The 20,558-nt window shown below is 57.3% G+C and overlaps 1 protein-coding gene across 7 annotated transcripts in view; it reads right to left on the bottom strand.

Annotated features, from left to right (window-relative positions):
- Positions 1 to 20,558, bottom strand: part of SH3PXD2A (SH3 and PX domains 2A) — a 240,859-nt gene that overhangs the window by 16,961 nt on the left and 203,340 nt on the right. For all 7 annotated transcript variants that reach the window (XR_014253455.1, XM_082425104.1, XM_082425105.1 and 4 more), the window contains 3 exons: positions 12,231 to 12,344; positions 7,884 to 7,967; positions 2,714 to 2,831 (listed from right to left, as the gene is read on the bottom strand). Coding sequence is in view for 6 of the 7 variants with exons in the window: in XM_082425104.1 (XP_082281230.1) it covers positions 2,714 to 2,831; positions 7,884 to 7,967; positions 12,231 to 12,344 (316 nt within the window). In the remaining variant the exon portion in view is untranslated. The remainder of the gene's footprint in view (positions 1 to 2,713; positions 2,832 to 7,883; positions 7,968 to 12,230; positions 12,345 to 20,558) is intronic.

Raw genomic sequence — 20,558 nt, 5'->3', positions numbered from 1 at the left:
AAACCCATAAACAGAGCAAAAGGCAAATGACAGGGCCGACTTAATTTTAGGGGATTTGCTGACTTCTGAAAACAAGTTTTTCCCTTTTTCCCTCATGGTGTTGAGCTTCTACCCAAACCCACTGAGAACTTACTTCCTGGTCCAGCAATTCCTGGCCAATGCCCTGCAGTCTGGGGTGCAATGTCCCCGCCTGCTCCCTGGCACACATCTGGCTCTCTGGAATGGCTCCTCCATGCCAGATGTCTGATAATCCCCGGCCCCCCTGCCTCCCTGATCTGACCTTGTTCTTGGGGACTCATTAGGTAGGAGGAAAGGAAATGTGAAAGTTCAAGTTTCTAACGTGTTTGAGCTTTGCTGGAAAGTTCAGGTAGGAGGCGGCTTCTTATGTTCACGTCACATGAATGAGCAGGCAGGCTGACCCAAGCTCACCCGTCTATCCCTGTTTTGGGGCTTGGAAGGCAGACATCAGTGAACAAATGGATGGCAGTCAGGGAGCTGGCAGACAGAGCACAGAATTTCAGGGGTGGATGGAAGCAACTAGTAAAGATACCTAATCTTACATATATCAACAACCAAGGCTCAGAAAAGCAAAGCAAGTAGCAGAGGGTCACACAGCTAGCTTTTGGCAGCCTCTGGCCCAGAACTTGGTGCCCTTCATCTTGGAAGAAAGATGATGAACCTGTCAGCCACTGGGAGCACCTGTGCGGAGACGGGGAGCGAGGTCTCCTGGGAGTGATGGTCAGGAATGCTCATTGTCCTGAGGGCTCCCATTCTAAACCTTGATGTGCTCCTTCGGTGTTACATGGATAAAATTAGATTCCAGACAGGGAGATGCAAGTGAATCAGGAGAGGCTGTGTGTGTTTGGGTCCAACTCTGCTCACATCTGCTTTCCAGCTCTGGAGCACGGAATGACTCCAGAGGGAAGCAAACTGGAAAAGGAGGATGGGGGGGAGAGAGGGAGGGCGTGTGTGTGTGTGTGTGTGTGTGTGTGTGTGTGTGTGTGTGTGTGTGTGTGTGTGTGTGTGTGTGTGTGTGTGTGTGTGTGTGTGTGTGTGTGTGTGTGTGTGTGTGTGTGTGTGTGTGTGTGTGTGTGTGTGTGTTTGGGTTTGGTGGGGGTGGTGGTTGGAGAAGAAAGACGGGAAGTAAGGATCAACACAGAGCCTGGGATGCTGGGAAATGGCATATTTAAGGGGGTGTCTGGCAGCCTTCTTAAGGTGGAACCTTTTCAGCAGGGTTTTCTCGGTTGCAGCTCCCACTGGCTGAATGGCCAGGCCATGGGGACAAGAGCTGACTAAATGAACCAACTCAGAGTGATTTTATTGGTCATTTTAGAAAACTAAAACACCCAGCAGCCTTGTAGAAAACCTCTGGGTGAGTGGTTTAGGTTAGCAGCCTGCCAGAATGTTCACTGGCCTTCCCACGCAGACTCGTGGTGGCTGGATTGTGGGCTTGGCTCTAGTTTCCATTGTTTAGAGAACATCAAAGTCTAGGGGCAGAGGATTTGGGCAAACACGTCCAGGCACACAGTCCTGTCCCACCTATCGGGACAGAAAGGGACACCTCAGCCCGCTGACTGCTGTGCACAGGGCTGGGGGCAGGGGTGACTATGTCCTGGCAGGTCACACTAAGGTTCAATCCCATGTGGCCAACGACCTTCATCCTACCCGTCAGCACAGACCAATCTGAACACCACGCGGCGTGCTGTGTTCTGAGCAACTGTCTTGTGAGTGCCCCTGCCGCCTCGGCCATCTGTGCCCTCGGTGGGGGACAGCTCAGAACACGCATCCTACCCACAGTGGGTCTGGGGTTCCCAGGTGTGGTGGGCTGGAGAGGCGGTCCCCAGAGCCCATGACAGGCACTCTCTCTGTCATCCGGGTTACAGGCAGAGAAGAGAAACTGGGTAAAATCATCACAGCGGAGCTACTTCTAAAGGACCCAGGAACATTTCCTGGGAACAAGCCCCTCCTTGCGGGGGGTGCTAGCTGGCCTGGGAGCCCCAGGGCAGAGGGGCCTGGGGGGCAGGACTTGGTAGGGGAGAGGTGAGTGAAACCCACAGGGTTTAGTTCGCTTCCAGGAGCGTCAGGAAGCTCCCCACTCCCCTACTCACACCCCCGAATGGGTTTCTCAGCTGGGAAGTGTGATCAGGCCCAAGGAGAGGGAAGGGCAGAGCAAGAGGCCTCTGAACTAGGCCTGGGCTCAGGCCTCACTTCCGCCCCAGCTCTCTCAACCACGGGAGCCAGCCCTGCGGAGCGGAACAGCCAGGCCCGAGCCTGCATCTGTGGGCAGCAGGGGCTGCCTGCTGGGACCTCGGCAAGGCCCGTGGACGCCAGCACTGCAGGTGGCCTGAGCTGCACAGCACGCCAAGCAGCCCAAGCTGGACACAGAAAACCAAATTCAGATGTGCTGGACCCTCTTGGCGGATGCATGGGAAGGGATTGCACCATTGCCTGCAAGCCGAGCCGGGGCCCCTGTGCCCCGCTGGCTGTGGCTCAGGCCCTGCTTTATGTGTCCCGGGAGGGTTTGTGCAAGATGAGCACTCTCTGTTACGGCCATTCAGCCTCGTGGTGCTGAAGCAGTCAAGCCAGGCCGTGGGTGCAAAGCTGCTGTCAGGATTTACCTGCCAGCTGGTGCCCTCAGCCACTCTGCTGCCCAGGGCCAGCCTGGGGGCCAGGGTGGCAGAGAGGCACCTTGCTCCTCCGCTGGGGCTCTTACCTGATGTACCACCAGCCCTCCAGATTCTTCCGGATCACCTCCACGGTGACGCCCTTCTCAAAGCCAATCTCGTCCTTGCTTTGGCTGGTGTAAGGCTGCACAGTGACATACTTCTCCTCTGTGGGTGGTGGGTGAAGCAAGAAAGCACAACGATTTGAGGACAGAGTACAGGTCCTCTGTCCTGCCTCCTTCTCCCCCTGGCCTGCCCTCACTTAGTTGGTGGCCAAGGTGTACTGCATCAGCCTCTGGCTTTTCCAGGAAAGGGAAGAGAAGGGATCAGGCCTCACAGCTGTGCCCTGCATGTGCCAAAGCTGGCCAGGGCCCCAGGTGGCCTTGCAAGCCCCAGGCAGCATAGAGCTGGCTCTCCCAGCCTCCCAGTCCCATAACTGCAGCCAAGCTGCCGGGGCCTGGAGTCCTCAGGGTCCCAGAAACTCCCTGGGCTGAGGGCAGGGCCACGAGGAACCTGGCCCTCCTGGGGCCTGAGTCAGGGAGTCCGAGAAAAAACCCAGGTGTCCCCTCAGTGTCTGGAGGCCTCAAGGCAAGCCCTCTCCTTCCTGAACATGCCATGCGTCCATCTATGCCCCAGACCTGCTCTCCCAGCCTGTCTCCCACCTCAAACCCTTAAACCCCTCCTCTGTCCAACCTTCTGACAGCTCCAGGGACACCTCAGCCTCCCCTGACCACTCATCTGATCACCTGATCACATAATTTCCCCGAGAGGATGCTATGGGCATGGTTATGTGCCCTGTTAAGGGTCCAGGGGCCAAACGAGTGCGGCACAGTCAGGCAGGAGCCCTGAGGGGGCTGAGTTGACCACACAGCTCGGTGAAGCCCCTCTGGGAGCTGCCTACTCTGGTCTCACGGTAGGACTGCACACCCTATTCTGTGCTCCCCAGGCACCGTGGGGAGCTGAGCAGGAGCATGGGGGCAAGTGTTGGGGGGGGTGTGCTGGGCAGTTTGTGTCTTCCTGGATCCCTTGGGCCTCTCTCCTGGCAGGGACCCTGTACCTCCACAGGAGTCCCTGCTCAGGCCTCCTGTCTGCTGGGGACCGGCAGACGCACAGCTGGCCAGCCACAGACACCCTGCCTCCTGGGGGGAGAGTCTCCCCAGAGGAACGGCTTGGGAAGGAACACCCAACCCCACCCATCCCCTCAGAGGAGGACGAGCGGCAGAGATTGGCACACACTCTGGGAGGGTCACCCCGAACCTGTGCTGTCCTCTCCGACCTGGATTCTCCCTGGGGGCTGAGACAGTGCCTGGCACACAGTAGGCGCTGCAAAGGGACTATGGAGTACATTGATGAGGACAAAGGTGTGTTGAGCTGGGGCACCGAGTGGGAGACTCTCTGAGCTCAAAATAGCAGGATGCTGGCACAGAACAGCTGGCTCTGAGACAGGCGCTCCCCACCCCCTCAGCTGGACCCTGCCAGGCAGCCTGCCTGAGCCCCTGGCAGTAGTGGGGGAGAGGGCAGCTGCCACCCTAACCTCCTGCTCAGGAGGGCCATCTGTTCATTCTTCCCTAGATTATCAGGGCCCTGTCTGCGGCCCTGTGCCTGGCGGAGATAGCAGCTCCCTGTGGGATGGAGGCAGCTGCCCTGCCAGGCCGCAAGGACAGAGCTGGCAGGCCGCTGGCCGAATCTGAAAGGCTGTCAAAGGGCAAAAGGTAGGTGATGCCCCACGGGAGCCTCCACAGTTCAGCACGCTCTTCTCAAATGCAAGCCTTTCTCAGCGTCAACTCGCTCCTGGAAGCTTTCAGATTCCAATCCAGCCATGCTGGGGAGAGCCGCCAAGACCGCCTGAGAACCTGGCCCTGCCAGATTCTGACTCGGGCCTTTGAGAAGGTCCGTGTTTTATAGTCCAGCCCCCTGCGCTCCCGCCTGTTCCTGGTCTCGCTCCATTTTCCAGTGGGACACTGTAAATCCTGGCCCGGGCGGTGGCCGGAGCGGCAGCGCCAGGCCCCAGGGACCCAGGGTCCTGAGGCTCGGGTGAGCCGAGGCCTGGGCTCCACATTTTGCCTTTGCTCAGTTGGGCTATTTTTAAAAGCCTGTGGTTCGTGCAGGAAGCCATCATTAAAGTTTCCCTAGGCAAAGTTACTTTTGCAGAGAAAAATTACAGCCTTTCCCTTGGGCAGATCAGAGGAGCCCTTCTCTGCCTCACGGCAGAAGCCAGGGCCTAGACTGCATCATGGGGGCCAGGCCCCAGCACCAGCCTCCCCAGTCCCCAGTGTGCGTGCTGAGGACAGAGCCCCGAGGGCCATGTAAGCGTCCTGCTTTCCCCTGCCCCTCCTGGTGGGCAGAACCAGAGACGTCCGTTTTACTCAGGAAAGCTGAGTTGCTCCTGCACAAAGCCCTCTTCATGGTGGCCCTGGGACTGATGTGAACACAGATGTCTGGGAGTTTACGCTCCCAGGAAGAGACCTGGCTGGCTTGGAGGCTCGTCCTACCCTGGCACTGTAGGTTCCAGGAGGTGAGAATTCAGAGCCCTGGTCCCAGGCAGGGCAACTCTTCCAATTGGTCTGTTTGGGGGCTCGGTTTTCTGCCACGTTTGGCTTGGATGACGAAGGTGTGGGTTACCTCTGTGTGGCCGCGTGCCCTGTGGGTCTCAGCTCCCTCCTCACAGGTTTCCCTGGGGGAAAGCAGAGGCAGTCCCTCCACTGAAGAGGGGCCACAAACCCCACCTTAGGGGGCCAGACAGGAGGATGGCGAGACTGATGGAAATGACCTTGGTGGGGGGGAGGGGCTGAGTCATTTGCGTTGCTTGGGGTCTCTAGAAAAGATGCCCCTTAGGAATCAAGTTGAGGGAAGGGGCCTTGGAGCTCTGGGGGGCACCTCTGGGCTTCTGGGAGGCGCTGACACCATGGTCACTCCGATATGCCCTTGAAGGATGGTTGCCACCTCACCCCAGGGAGGGCTGGCCAGGCTGCCCACGGGGTGGGTAGGTGGCTGGGGGGAGGTGGATGGGCCTGTTCTGGTTTTGGAAGCAGGGGCTGGAGAGCCCTGCAGTTTCCAAACCACAGACGCCTCCTCTTTCCAAACACTTTCCTCTCCGTCAGCAGTCTCCCTGGCTCCCCTCCCAGTCCCTACAACTTACCCAACCCCGATGCAAGAGGCCTTTTGATTCCAAAGGCCTGGTTGGCTCTGGGACTGGGGGAGTGGAGGCCCCGGGGAAGCACTGCTTTTCTCTTGTCTAGTTATATAGGACCCACTGCCTGTTCCCCCCTCGTCAGCTCGGCTGTTTGCAGCGAAGTTTCTCCCAGCCAACTTCCTGCAAGTCTTTCTTGGCTGCCTGATTTAACTTAGCCCTAATTTAACTTAGAGCTAAGACTGGGAAATGATGTTGTTTAGGTCTCTTATTCAAAAGAGAGAAGTCGTGGGCCTGCATTTGCTTACATATTTGCATATGTGTGGCTGGCCATAGAATTATGCATTTAGTTGCGTATCTGTGTCTACTTACATCGTGTTATAATTGTAAATACTGTTGCCGATATACACGTGGTATAGGAGTTATGTATACGAGACTGCATATGAAGCTATACGTGTACTTGGGGGGTAGCTGCAGAGGTGTACCTATGATGTGGTTGTGTGGATAATGCATCTGTGACTGTGTAAATAATGCAAACGTGGAATGGTCTACGTGAGGTTGCATAAGTGTGTACTGTGAGTGGCTGTGTGCACGGGACCGCAGATGTGCAGCTGTGTAGGGCCTGGATGGGACAGTGTACTGTGGCCACGCCCGTGGCTCTCGGGGTTGTGTGCCGGCGGTCATGCTTCACCGACTGAAGTGTCCGAGAGTTCATGTGGTTGTGGAGACAGAGGTGTGTTTGGGGTTCAGTGTGTGATGGTGTTTGGAGCAGCTGTGGGAGGGGATGGGGACAGGCCAAACCTTCCACCCTGCTCTTTTTCCAGGCCAGTGTCCCACTCTCCTTTGCTGCCAAGGCTCAGGACTGCTTCCCCGCCTGGCCCCCCAGCTATGCTGCCCCACCCATCCTACCTCTAGGGTGCCGTTGCTTCACATTCAGCCTGTTCTCTCTGCTTCCACGACTTGGCCCCCTGTCCTGCGCCAGCACCCAGGGTCCAACCCACACTCCACCCTCAGGACAAGCCGGGCTCCTCACAGCCAGTGCTCTGGAGCCTGATGCTGAGCCAGCCACGGGTGGTGGCCACCCCTGAGTCCAGGCTTGCTGCTGCCTGGGGCTTGGGGCAGATACCAAAACAGGGTCTCACAGTCGTTCAGGAACAAGCTTTGGGGGTAGGGTGCGAGTCAGGGGGCATCCCTGCTAATTCTGGAACAGCCAATGCTTATTACACACCCTTCCGGCTGTGCCGTCACCGTCCGGAACACATACCCTCCACTCTCCTTGAGGCAGGAGAAATGGGCCACCCACTGGCCTTGGGGCTCCGGAGGTGTTTAGAGGTTTGTTCAGAGGCCTGCCCCTAATTTCCCTGCCTCACAAGCTCTTGGATGTTGGAAAGGCCCTGGACTGGCAAACGTCTTGGTTCCTAATCAGCCTGTATGGCAGGCCAGGGGCTTCCCTGGAATAGTCTTGATCAGGCTCAAGCCCAACAGCTAGTGCTGGGGCTGCTGGAGCCCCCAGCTGGACCTGACCCCACCATCAGAACTTGTTGAGGCTGTGCCCTGGGGCCAGGCTGTGTCTGGAGTTTGCTCCTCCTCTAGTTTCCCTGGAGCTGGCTGAATGAGGAGATTGTGAGCGGCTCCTTCTTCCTACTCTGTCCCTAAGTAATTGCTAGAATAGCTCTGGCCAAGGGAACCCTTTCTCAGAGGAAGGAGGCAATGAACGGCAGGGGTGAGGGGCACGGCCCAGGCAGAGACCCATACACGCTCAGTTCTCTCAATCTGAAGCTTCAGGGTAAATGTGGCCTTTCTTAGAGTCCAGCTGCCCAAATAATCCTGTCCTAAGTCCCATGACCCCTGCCCCCAGGATGCTGGCCAAAGACAGAGCCGCCCCCATTGTCACCCCGATTCCCAAGCGGCCCCTGCGCCTCCCTCCCGCCTCCCCCCCGCCAGCTAGAGTAGGTGAGAGGAAAGTCTGGCTGGTGAATCTGGGTAAGGAGGCCACAGGGCAGAGAGCAGCAGAGCCCAGGAAGGAGGAGAAGTGTTAGTGAAAGAGAGACAGCAGCTGTGGGTGAGGAGAAGCTGGCTCCCATCGTCACCTCGGCTGTGCTGCCTGTTGACCATCCCGCCCAGGGTCCACCGGCGATCCAGGCGCCGCAGATGGGCCTTGCGTCTCTTGGACACTGGTGTGGGAGATGGCGATGGAACACGCGGCCGACGGGAACCGGCGGAGAGAATGGACATGAGGATGAGATGGGATGGGTGGGGAAGGGATGGAGGGAGGGAAGGTTCGCACTCCCAGGGCTTCACCGCCTGGACTGAGTCCTGGTGGCACATGCCTGCTGGAGGGGCGCGGATCTGACCAGTGGCGGCACTGGAAGGTGGGGAATAACTCAACCAAAGCCAAACTGCATGGGTTATGCCCCCGAGCCTGGGAGGGGCTAGGAATTTAGAATCCCAGCACCTGAGAGGGCAAGAGGAGCCTTGGCTCCAGCCCAGTGCAAGGACGACCCCTGGTTGCGGCCCTAGGGGGAGGACACGGCTCCCACCATTGCTGGGCAGGGATGGTTCCCAGGAGGCTGTGCCCCACTCTCCACCAGGGCTCACATCCACCTGTTCCCCTGCCCCCACTCACTCAGCAAGTCCTGCTTGTGAACCTGCCACCACGAGCCAGGCACTGCGGGTGGAAGAACAAATGTGCCCAGCAGAGACTTGGGGTCTCTTCCTTGGGGGGCTTATAACTCTCACCATCCTGGGTTGGTTTATGTCTTTGCTTTTTCAGTCACCCCCAATGGATCAAGTCTGTTGAGGGCTAAGACTCTGCATCTCTGCGTCCCCAGGGCCTGGCACGGGGCTGATCCCTCAGAAATGTTGCCGAGTGAAGCACACACACAGTAGGATGCCACAGGCCTTGGTCTGTTCCTTCCCCACATGCTACCCACTGGATTTCTGACAACGGAGGACCTGCCTCCCAGCTTTTCACTGCTCCACACTCCTTTCATCTGCACAGGTCCTCTGGCTGCTATGGACCAGCTCCACATGCCCCCCGCCTTCCTATGGGACGCCCAGGTGGATCAGGGGCCCCCACCTCCTGGCACTGCAGAAGGAGGGTGCCAGGCTGCCCAGGTCTGGGGGAGGGAGGCCAGCACTTTAGAGTCAAACTGTCCAGACACACCCGAGCCACACCCCACCAGGGCCTCCTGGGAAGTACTTATTTTTCCAGAGGGAGAAGAGTAGCCTGTTTGACCTGCTTCTTGTAAGCAGGAGGCCTGGAGAAAAGGTTAGGGGTATGGGTTCAGTCCAGGCTGCACTGCCAGGTTACTGTGTCACCCTGGCAGGCTGCCATCCCTCCCTAAACCTGTTTCCTCATCTGTCTTTGGGGTTGACACCACCTGCCCCGGCGTGAAATAAGACAGGGACGGGACGGGCTCTGTGGAATGGAGATGAGGTCCTGTGTGAGGTCAGACCGGGAGGAACCTGGACAGCTGACCTCCTGGGGGTGTGTCCCCCTGGTTTCTCTGTGGGCAGAGGAACTTCACTTCAGCTGATGCCCAGCCTGGGGCCACCTTAGCAGTAAGTGACATTTACCCGGTTTAAACCAGGTACCAAGACCATCTCACTGGAGCCTCACAAAAGCCCCACGTAGCGGGCAGTCTCCCCATTCTAGAAATGGGAGGCCAGAGGCACAGGGATGTTCAGGAACCCTCTGAGTCACACACCTGAGCGTCAAGGCGGCACACAAATCCACGCAGTCTGGCTCTGGAGCCTGGACTCTAGACCCTGCGCCCTTTAGGCGCCAACAGTGGAGAAGGCCTGGACCCTGGGGCCAGTGCCAGCCCAGGGAGAAAGGCAGGTCATTGCCAGTGGCTGCAGGGCACAGGCAGAAACCCAGGTTCAGGTCTTGGCTCTGCCACTAACTGATCTGGGGACTCTGTGGAGGTGACACCCCTCTAGGCCTCCACTTCCTCACCTCTGAGGTGATGCGCCTCACTGAAGCACCCTGCCAGCGTCGGGCCTGGACCCTCCTGATCAGCAGTGGACGAGAGGGTCTCAGCCTCCACCTCGGCCCTCCTGCCCCCTACTGAAACATTTCTGCATTCTCCACAGCACACCTGGCTTCAGGAGAAACATGAACATATGCCAGAATATCTGATAATAGGAATAAACCGAAACAGCCAATGGTCTCTTTTCTTTCTGAAGCAATGGAACATGAGCTGTTAGGGAAGCTCTGATGGGATGAAGGCTTCCAATTTCTGCCTATAGAGCTCAGGGGACCTACAATGCGATGGCAACGGGGCTGGGGTAGAGATGGCCAGAGAGGGGACCAGGGTGGGCTGATCTCTTAGCCACATGGCTGCCAGTGCAGAGACTGGCGGACACAGCACAGCTGTTGGGCCTTGGGCTGGGGTACTGAGTCCTGAGCCCTTCCGTACAGCTGCGGGGAGATGCCCACGATGTGATGATGGAACTCACAGCTGCCCAAATGTTGCCAGGGGTGCTGGCACACAGGTCCTATCAAAATGTGCAGAGGAACCTATTATCAGGAGGTTCGCCCTGAGCGTACACACGCACGCGCACATACACACCCGTCCCCGCCCCTGCTTGAATGCGGAACCTCCACTGGCCGCCTGGTTCTTACTCCATCGAGGTCAAAATTCTCTATAACCTGTTACTGCTTGTTCTGTGCAAAGCACCCAATCTCTCTTCAAACCAGCCTGGTGGCATCAGTGCCCACGCACCTCTCAGGCTCCTTCCTGCCCACTTGGTGTCCTGGTCCTCCAGCATCTACCTGACGTCTCCACTCTGACTCTCTTGGCGTCACCTTTTCAGGTGGGGCTCCAATTCCCCACACACAGACACACATACACCCTCCTAGAATTGCTCACAAGAAAATGCTTCACGGAGGGGCATGCGGCACGGTGGAAAGACCACTGGCAGAGGAGGCCGACCAGGGCTCAAGCCTTATGAGGACAAATACATATCTAAATATTTGCAGCCTCAGTTCCTGCATCTGGAAGATGGAGATGGTGACAGAGCCCTCCCAGGGTGGTGAGGGCATTTCAAGGACCAGGGCAGACACCTAGGAGTGAGTGAGACCTCAGTACACTCTAGGGATTGTTATTTCTGAAAAGCCCTGGGATACCCCCCGGAATGTGGAACTGGATAGGAGGTGAGGCCTGGTGACTGCAGGCAAAACAGACCGGCCCCAGCTCAGGGGCTACAACCCTGCACCGCTGCAGAGGTGCGAGGGAACCAGAGATGAGATGGGGGACAGGCTCAGCCCCTGGGCTCGGGGAGCAGCCGGGAAAGACCGAGTACCTGGCCTGAACATGCCAGCCCTTCTCAATGGGGCCTGGTCTCTGGAAACCTGTCACAAGGCAGACATGCACTGCAGGGGCTGCAGTACTGGTCAAGGGACTGAAATACAGCATTTACATGGGAGGAAGGGCGGGGCTCCAACTGCCTGCCGAGTAACCGACATTTGGGGGAAGGATGAATACGGAGCTGGGGCTTGGCAGGCCGCTTATTTTGGCCTGGGCAGTGTGGAATGGGGCGTGGGGCAGGGGCAGGCCTGGAGGTGGCCTGAGCCCTGGGTGGCAGGCATGCATCCCCCTGGCTCTCAGATGTGCCCATTTGGACGGTCCCCACTGACCGTTAGGGCAAGCGTTCCTGCTGCCAGAATAAGGGAGGTTTGGAAGTCACTAGGAGTGGGCAGCCGGGAACGGGGTGGCTCAGACTCGCTGGGCTCTGGCAGCCTGCTCTGGGGAATACCCAAGTCCACGGATAGGCTGACCAGGCCAGTGCTGGCTGGGGTTGGGAGGAGGGGCAGGCTCCTTGAAATGCATTGGAGAAAACCCCAGAAAAACCTCACCAGGTCAGAGCTAATGAGAGAGGCTGACGGTGCAGGGGCTGGAGCCATCCCTGGGTTCCTGCAACACTGAGAAATGATTCACAGACCTGCCTTCCATGTCTGCACCCCTGACCGGGATAACAGGCACCTGGAAGAGAGGCCTCTGAACAGACTGTGCACGGCAGGAAGTTGTGTGCACACAGTTCCTTTGGGGTCGTCCCTGTCGCAGAGAGCACAGTGTGGGGCGAGGGGGGCAAAGGTAGATCTCTGTGGGGACCCCCAGAGGAACCCAGGCCTGTTGGTGGGGAGAGGGACCAGCCCTAAGACCGTTCTCCCCAATCTCTGCCCCAAAGTTGCCAAAGCCTGAGATCCACACCCCAAGGGAATCTCCCCTCTAATTTTAGCCCCATGTGGGACCAGTAAGGACAGACCTGGCATAGGAGGTGAGCTTGTGGGTTGGCCTCAGTGACATGGGATCCTGGGAGAAGCAGGGGGGAAACATGATGCATATCATTTTAGAGTTTCTGATGGTTTTAGGGAGAAGGGTGGGAAAGCTGCGTCATCTCCCCGACCCCTTGAACCCGCAGGCGCTTACCTTCCCCAGTCTTGGAGGTGTTGATATCTGAGTCGTCCCGAGTACCATTCTGGGCCTCCAGGTAGGTGGCGGGGACCCAGCCCTGTTCCTCAGAGGTGCTCACGAACCACCAGCCTGCAGTGGGGACGAGAGAGCAGCCATGAGAGCCCAGCAGATGGCAGAGGTGGATGGGGCCAGGACGAGGAGGGAAGGAGCAGCGTGGAGGGGAGGGCACAGAGCCACACAGCCTGGGTGCCTGGCAAACGTCTTGCCCACGTCCAGACTCCTGGAGCCCAGGCTCCTCGTTGAGAAAGAAGAAACCAACACGCTCCCTGAGAAGAGGGCCTGATGGACCGCAATCCACTCACACAGACATTTGATAACAAAAAAAAAATGGAAAATGAAATTGACACAATGACATGCCCAACACGTGAAAGTTACCTTGCAGGAAAGGTCAAGGGAGCTCCGACCAAACACAGAGATGGTGTAGGGTCTTTCAAGCCCACTAGGACCACCGGTGTGACCTGGAGTTGGGACCACTTTCTCTGCTTTTAAAGGCACCTGGGGGTAAAGGCCTCACAGATACGTTCTAATGGTCACTGCTCCTGCTTCCCACCTCGGGTCAGTGGTATTTTCACATCGGTGCTACTCACAGCTGCCCTTCAGTATGTTGACAACTCAATCACAGTAAGTGGGCACTGCACCCTTGAGTGACCCTTGAGGGTTGTTGCCAAGTGATAACGGCTCATTCATTTTCTTTCCCCTTTGTTGGCTCGTTCATTCATCATTCAAACAAACGCTGAGCAAAGTACTCCAAACTTGGGAGCCTTGGGACTCCACTACTTGCCTCCAAAGCCATTTTGGCACCAGTTCTCTTTTCTGTCCGTGACAGAGCTCAGCATTTCCAAACCTGGACTGTAGCCTGTCAGGAGACCCCAGGGTTCCTCCCTGGTCAGCACTGAGGCCCCATCACCACGTGGCCACAGCAGTGAGCGGCTGCCCGAGGAGGGGGCACAAGGGGACCTCCAGGCGCTCCCAGCTGGGCTTAGCCCTGGGAGGTGGAGGAGGCTGCCTGGGGGCTGCTGTGACAGCAGTGGAGAGGGACGGAGGACAGAAGTCCCACCACTGCACAGGACCTCAGCACCCAGGGTCAGCACCTAGGTCTTCAACTTCCGATGCTCCATGTCACAGGCCTGGGAGAGCAAACAGCCTGTGGTCTAGTCTTGAATGCCCACTGCACCCCACCCTTTCCAGGAAGTTCCACAACACTCTGCGTGCAGCTCTGCAAAACCTATGAAACACCATGACAGCTGTATGATACCATAATGTTGGATACATGTCCTTATACGTTTGTCCACACCCACAGAACGTCTAGCACCAAGAGCGAACCCTAATGTAAACTAGGGACTCTGGGTGACTAGGATGTGTCAGTGCAGGTTCATCAGTTGTAACAAATGCACCACTCTGGTGCGGGAGGTTGAGGATGGGGCAGGCTGTGCATGCGCGGGGGCAGGTGTATATGAGACACCTTGGTACCCTCCACTCAATTTTCCTGGGAACTTATAAACTGCTCTAAAAAAACCAAAGTCTTTAAAAAAAAAAAAAAAAGTTAAAGTCTCAGACAACCGTCTGGACTTCTGCGGTCCAGCCCTTAGCTGGGTCACTGCCCCTCCGGAACCTGGGATAGATGCCGTCTTTCCCTCCCTCTGCCAGATTCAGGTCAATTCCCTTGTCCTTCCCCCAAGTGGGATGGGTGTGGGCCACCTTCACAACACCCACGGCCACGTGCACCCTCTGGGCCTACCTGCCTGGGGCAGCACCGCCATCCTCCCTGATGCCCAGGCCACAGCACCGCAGCTGCTCAGGAGGCTGTGGCTGAGAGACCCCAAAGAAGCCAGAGGGGTCTCTGCCTGGGATGTCCCCTCCCCTTCTCGCAGGCTCTGGGGGAACACTCTCAGGAACCCCAACAGTCTCTGCCAAGAGGCCCCGGGCCCAGTGTTCTTCCACAGAGCCCGACTGGAGGTCACGGGACAGAGCTCCCGACCTCATAGAGGCTCCTGCCCTGCGGCCCTGCCTCCTAGGCCACAGACGTCGCTCTGACTGGTCGGCCGCTTCCCCGGACACTGTAACGGTTCAGGGGCTTTTCCAGGAACTGACATGGGTGCTCTGGCGACCTGAACCCTAAATCCCACGTTACCCAAGAATCGCAGAGGTGTGTGGGAAGAGATGTCCTGAGAGTTAAGTCAATAAAACAAAGTCAGGAGATGGAGAAAGTCAGTCCTGATGACCATCACTTGACCCTGGGGTGCAGGTGCGCTAAAGCTAGACCGCCCTGTTGGACTTGCTAATTACAGTGAGCCAGTGACCTTCCTGGGCTGTTCAACTGAGCCAGAGTGGGTTTCACTCACTCACTAATGCCATCCCTACCCAGCAATCAGCAAGGTTCATAATCAAAGGTCCACCATCATGAGTCAAGTCTGGAGAACAAAACCCAAGCCCACTGGGCACCTGCCACCACAGATTTTGGCATGTAAGGATGAAGCCCTCCGAGCCACTCTGGGTAAGCGGTCCCTCCCCGACCTCCCGCTCACAGGATAAGCTCCAAGAGCTCCAAACAGCAGGCACCACAATTCCCAACTTGGAGTCACTTTTGGGAGGGTCTGGAAGGCTGAGGCTCTCACATGCCTGCCCAGGTCCAGGTCCCAATGCCAAAAGCTCAAAGGTTTTGGTTACCACATCCTCCAGACCCTCACCAAACTGTGTCCGGGGAGATGAAAGACCAGTTCCAGCCTCCAAAGCCAAGCCAAGTCCCAGTAGGCCAAGGAAGTGCCCTGAAGGCCTAGTCTCAAAGGGAAGCTCTTCTTCCCAGCAGAGGGTTTCCCCAGGATGGGCCCGGGCTGGGGCCAGGGACCTTATTGTCATCAGACAGAACAGGGATGTGCCTGGAGAAACAGCGGAGCTTGGATGCATGTGTCTCGTGGAGGATTTGCCAAGATCTCTCCCACGCCCAGCCCCTCTCAGCCTCTCTTTCTACACCAAGGTGTGTCCACCGCCAACTCCATCCTCTGAAACAACGTACTTGCTGTCTCAGTGGGAGCACAGTCTCTCCTTTCCTTGTGTGACCCCATGGCTTCCCAGGAAAGAAGGCGACTTGGTGATCTCCTGGATGGCTGGGCTGACTGTCTCCTAAGCCCTCTCTCTACTTCTGGAATCTGGGCTCCAAAGTCATCCTCAGCAGAGGTGAACGAAGTAAGCCCCTCCGTGGGTACCAGGAGGGCTTGCAGGGGATTTCTCCATCAGTCCCATCCAAGCTTGTCTGTGTCCTCACATATGTGAAGCAAGACCACCAGCCTGCTGACCTCTTGCTGTCCCCTCTCCTGACCTCTTCCCATGGCCATCTCCAGACCAGGGCCCTGCATGGACCTTTCTCCTTGGCTCCAAGGGCCTCATAATCCCAGGATTTAGGGCTCTTTTCTGCTGGTGGCATCGTTTCCCCTCCCTCCTAACTTCACCCTTTGGGAACCTTCCAGGTACTTTCTGCTCCCTCCCTCCCCCCAGGAGCCAGAGATCAGTGATGGAGGGATGGATCTGGACTTGTCTGTGCAGAGAATCTCCCAGGGGCAGGGCAGGGCTGGCCCTCCTCCTACCTCTGCTGCATAGGCCTGGCACTCAGGGTGAGCTGGGCAGGGACTTGCCGAGGGGCCGAGAGTGTGGCCGAGGTGCCCAATGGACAGGGCGGTACGGTGGTCTGCGCCTCACACCACCTGGGTGCCCCTTGGAGGTGCCCCTTGGAGGTGCCAGGGCCGTCTCTGAGTCCTTCCCACCTCAAAATCTCTGTTGCACCACAAGTTTCTATGGAGCGTGGGTCACATTACTGGCTGACTGTGATCATCGCACCTCAGAGAAGCAACTTAGGATCCTATTCTCCTGCTGCACTCCCAAGACTTGGGGCTGAGACTCTCACCATCCTCACGGCTTTGTGGACCTGCCGACCGTGCCTGAGAACACTGGCCTGGACTTCCACTCCAGCCCTGACACACGCAGAGCTGGGCTGTGTGGCTTCAAGTCTCAGGTCCCTCCTGCACCAGACCCTGCAGAGAAGAGCTTGCCACTGGCTGGGCTGTAGGCACCTCCGCGAAGCAAAGGTAGACAGGCTCAGTCACCGCCCAGGCAGGCGTGGCTGAACAGGGGCAGAGGTGCCTACCCAGCTACACGCAGACCTCCTGGGAGCCCTGGCACGAGTCACACAGTTGGGCCTCTGGGGGAGGCTCCCGGGGCCTGAACCCACCCACAGCTGCTGACAGGCCTCTCCCAGATGCCAGCAGCTCAGACGTCAAATGCTGCAACTGGGGCTCCTGACCAAGGCCACTGCCGCTCCACCAAGGAGCAATTAGAGCCTGAACCACCGTGGGGGCAGCCCAGCTGTCCAAGAGGACTCAGGCGTCAGCCAGACCTCGGGGCTCCCAGGCTCCCCTCCAGCACACACCGTGTCCTCGTTCCTGCAGAGGCACATAGTGGGAGGTAGGTTATGGCCACACACACACGCGTGGATGGCTGCCTGTGCACCTGGAACAGAGGTGTGTCTGTACATGCATCACATGATGATGATTACGGTCAGACGCTGAGAAGGGCACTCTGTCAGGAGCTAACGTTACACATATTACTTGATTTAATCTTCAAGAACCTTATGTTTTACTATCGTCATCATCCCCACTTGACAGATGTGGAAACTGAGGCAGAATAGATCACAATTAGGAAGACGCAGAGCTGGACTCAAAACCAAGCAGTCCAGCTTCACGACCCATATTCTTAACCACCACAGAAGTGGATTAGGTGCACATCTGTGGTATGCAAGTGCGCAGGGGTGACTCCCTGAGAACGAGTGTCCCTGAATACTGGTGCTATATATATGTGCCACCTGTGAGTGGGTATGTCCACGTCGCTGTTTGCTTTCTGTGCGTACACCATGAGCCGAGTCGCAGGTTTGAGAGTCTATGTCTACAGGTGAGGATCCTCTGGGGGTAGAGGGTAGTAATTAGGAATCTAGGGTCAGAAAGACTCAAATTCAGGTCCTGGCATGCAACTTCCTAGCTGTGTGATTTGGGGAAAATTACTAAACCTTTCTGAGCCTCAGTCTCCCCTCTCTGATATGGGAGTAGTAAGTTGAGCCCACCTCCCAAGGTTGTTGAAATGAACAGATGAGACATAAGTAGCTTAGCTTGGGGCCTGGCACAGAGTAGGAGCTGAAAACCCTGAGCTCTGATCAGGGTGGTGGTGGGTATTTGGTATTCTAGACTAACAGAGTCAGCACCCATGGGTGGCCAGGTGGTGTGTGTGCCCAAGGAGTGTGTCAGGAGGTACTCAATACAGCTTGGTTAACTGATGTGTGTGTGTGTTTACTGCTATCTATGGAATTTGGGGGCTGCCTTCAGGGGTTTCAGAAGAATGGAAGGCGCTATCTTTTGCAATATGGCTTGCTCTTTTCTCAGCTGATGCAATGCATGATAGCAAGCATGGTGAGAAATGGGGCCGGGGGGAGATGTCCTTGGGGTTTTCCTCCTTGCCCTACATGTCTCAGGGCCCCCTCGGCCTGGCTCCTGTCCTTCAGCTCACACAGCTCCCCAGCACAGAGGTCCTGCAGCCTCCTTTCTCCTTTAGGAAGCCCTCCCTGACTGACCCCCAAGTCCCAATAGCGTCCAAAGCATCACCCCCACAATTCACAGCAGCCTGTGCACTCTGAGAATAAGTCTTGTTGGGACTCTGTCGTGTCTATTTTGTCTCTAGGGCAGAGCTGAGCTTGCAGCAAGCACAACAGCAGATGAGGAAACTGAGGCACAGAGCCTAAGTGCTGGAGCCAAAGATCTGACTCTGAATCCCATCTTTGCCACTTCCATGCTCTGTGGCCTCAAGAAAGTGACTTAACCTTTCTGAGCCTTGGTTTCTTCATCTGTAAAATGGTAAAACTACCACGCAGGCTAGCGTGAGGATGAGATAAAGAACATCGCGTGGGGCCTGGCACACCAGCAGGCGCCCATTAAATGGAAGCCATGAGCTTTACTCAACGAAGGGCTAAAGCCATAGGACGTGGGAGGTAAGGTGGCCAGCACTTGTGGATGCCCAGGGACCGGCCTGAGCCACAATGTCTCACAATGTCTCATGTCCTTGGAAGATGGATCCAAACTCCAAGCTGGCCTCTGCTAGCCTTCCTCTTCTATCCTCCTAGCCTCCATTCTTGGGAAAGGAAATTCAGCAAGGTTTTACTAAAGGACTGAGCTTTGGACTGATGAAGTGGCCACACCTGTGCCCAGTTGGGGGCAGTTGTTCCCCGACAGGCTGTCAGACTTGGCCTTTCCCCAAGAAGTCAACCCTGGTTCCCAGGCAAGAGGGGAGCAGGCTCTTTTTTGTTGTGGGGGCAGAGGACTTAGTGGAACAGGAGTTGGTGGGGAGCCCCCAAGGGGCCTGGGCTAGCTGGGAGGCCCCTTACACACCCCGGCACCCCAGCCCGGCAGCCATGCTCTACCAGCGCCAGCCAGGCCACTGCTCAGGTAGGTCTTCCCAGCTGGAGTGCCTTATGCTGAGATGCCCCCCAGACGGGGCACGAGAGGGCTACCATGTCCATTCTTTTGAATGGGAAACTGCAAGCTGATGTCCAGGAGCACTCAGATGCTGGACGTACAGGAGAAGGCTTCCTTCTGGCGGCTCCAGGCTAAGCCCCCAGGCCGGGGACGTCGTCTGGGAGCTAAACTGGCCAAGCGTCCGAGAGCCGCCTCACCCTGGCCTCTCCTTCTGTGAGGACCGCGTGTCCACAGTGCCAGGGAAGAACAGAATTCAGCGAGGCTGGCCTATAGGCCAGGGCCCAGCCCTCTCCAGGAGGCAAAGGCCCAGAAAGAACAGCAAGGTCACCTGTCATAGCATCTGACCCGCTCAGTGGGACTCACTAAAACCCACTTCATGATGGCTCAGGCGCCGAGGGTGGGAGAAGGCAGCACCGGGTGGCCTGGCCGGCACCTCCAGCTCAGGGCAGCGCTGGAGGACTACCCACTCCAGGTGGGGCAGGGAGCCCCTCAGCCACAGCAGGCAAACGCTCGGGCCCAGAAGGCAGGCTCTCCCTCTGTCCAGGCTGAGCACAGTCTTTAGCTGTTTGGCCAACTTCAAAGCCCTTTCAAACTGACTCTAATTGGGGCTTCCCAGTGCTGACACTGGGGTGGAAAGGGTGGAGCTAGAAACAGAGTGAGGCAAGGACACACGCGCGCGCGCACGGAGGGAGTCAGAGATGGAGACGGAGGGGATGGGAGGACTTGGGAGAGGGACTGGGGGCCTTAGCCTCTCTAGAAGGGGGCTGAGCCTGGCCAAGGGTGGCAGGAAGCGAGGGGCACTCCCAGGCCACTGCTGTCCCCAGGGTGACCAGGCCACAATGGCCTCCTTAATGAGAGTGGATAATGAGCTCATTAGGGCCAGAGGAGGCCAGCTGCATGCAATCAGCATGTTAATAAAGTCTTCTGAGGTCACGGCTCAGACTAGAACAAGACAGCTGGTGGGGGAGGGGGACCCTGCTGCTCCCTCTCCCTCTGAAACTCCCCCTGTCCTTCGCGGTGCTGTCCTCCATGAGGTCTCCCCACCCTGCTCACCCCAGGACTCAGCCCGCAGGCACCTCTTAGCCCCTCTTCCAAGATAGACCTCAGTTTGGATCCTGGCTTCACCACGTGCTCACTGGTGACCGGGAACAGGTCTGACCTCCCTAGCACAATAGCATAAGCTGGGGGCTTCCCTGGTGGCGCAGTGGTTGAGAATCCGCCTGCCAATGCAGGGGACACGGGTTCGAGCCCTGGTCCAGGAAGATCTCACATGCCGCGGAGCAACTAGGCCCGTGAGCCACAACTACTGAGCCTGCACGTCTGGAGCCTGTGCTCCGCAACAAGAGAGGCCGCAATAGTGAGAGGCCCGCACACTGCGATGAAGAGTGGCCCCCGCTCGCCGCAACTAGAGAAAGCCCTCACGCAGAAACGAAAACCCAACTCAGCCATAAATAAATAAATAAATAAATAAATTAATTAATTAAAAAAATAGTATGAGCTGCCCATAGGGTTGCCTGGCATCCTGTGGTGCACTTGGGCTGGTGCATTGAAGACACATGGTGTACTCAACAACCAGCCTTTACTGAGCACCTGGCATGTGCCAAGCCCTGTTCTAGGCATCGGGATGCTGCAGAGAACAACCCACAGTCAGGACGCAGGCTCTCCTCCTCTATCTCCCCCTGCACGGCACCCAAGATGGGCGCAGACACAACCTGTGCACTGGCGCTGGGGCCAGCGAGAAGGCGGGGCTGCCTCCCACTAGCCCTGGGCGCCC

The sequence above is a fragment of the Balaenoptera physalus genome (genome assembly GCF_965194825.1).
Source record: "Balaenoptera physalus genome assembly, chromosome: 14".
In the NCBI taxonomy this organism is placed as follows: domain Eukaryota; kingdom Metazoa; phylum Chordata; class Mammalia; order Artiodactyla; family Balaenopteridae; genus Balaenoptera; species Balaenoptera physalus.
The sequence above is the reverse complement of the archived record's forward strand: the minus strand, read 5'-3'. Positions and strand labels throughout refer to the sequence as shown.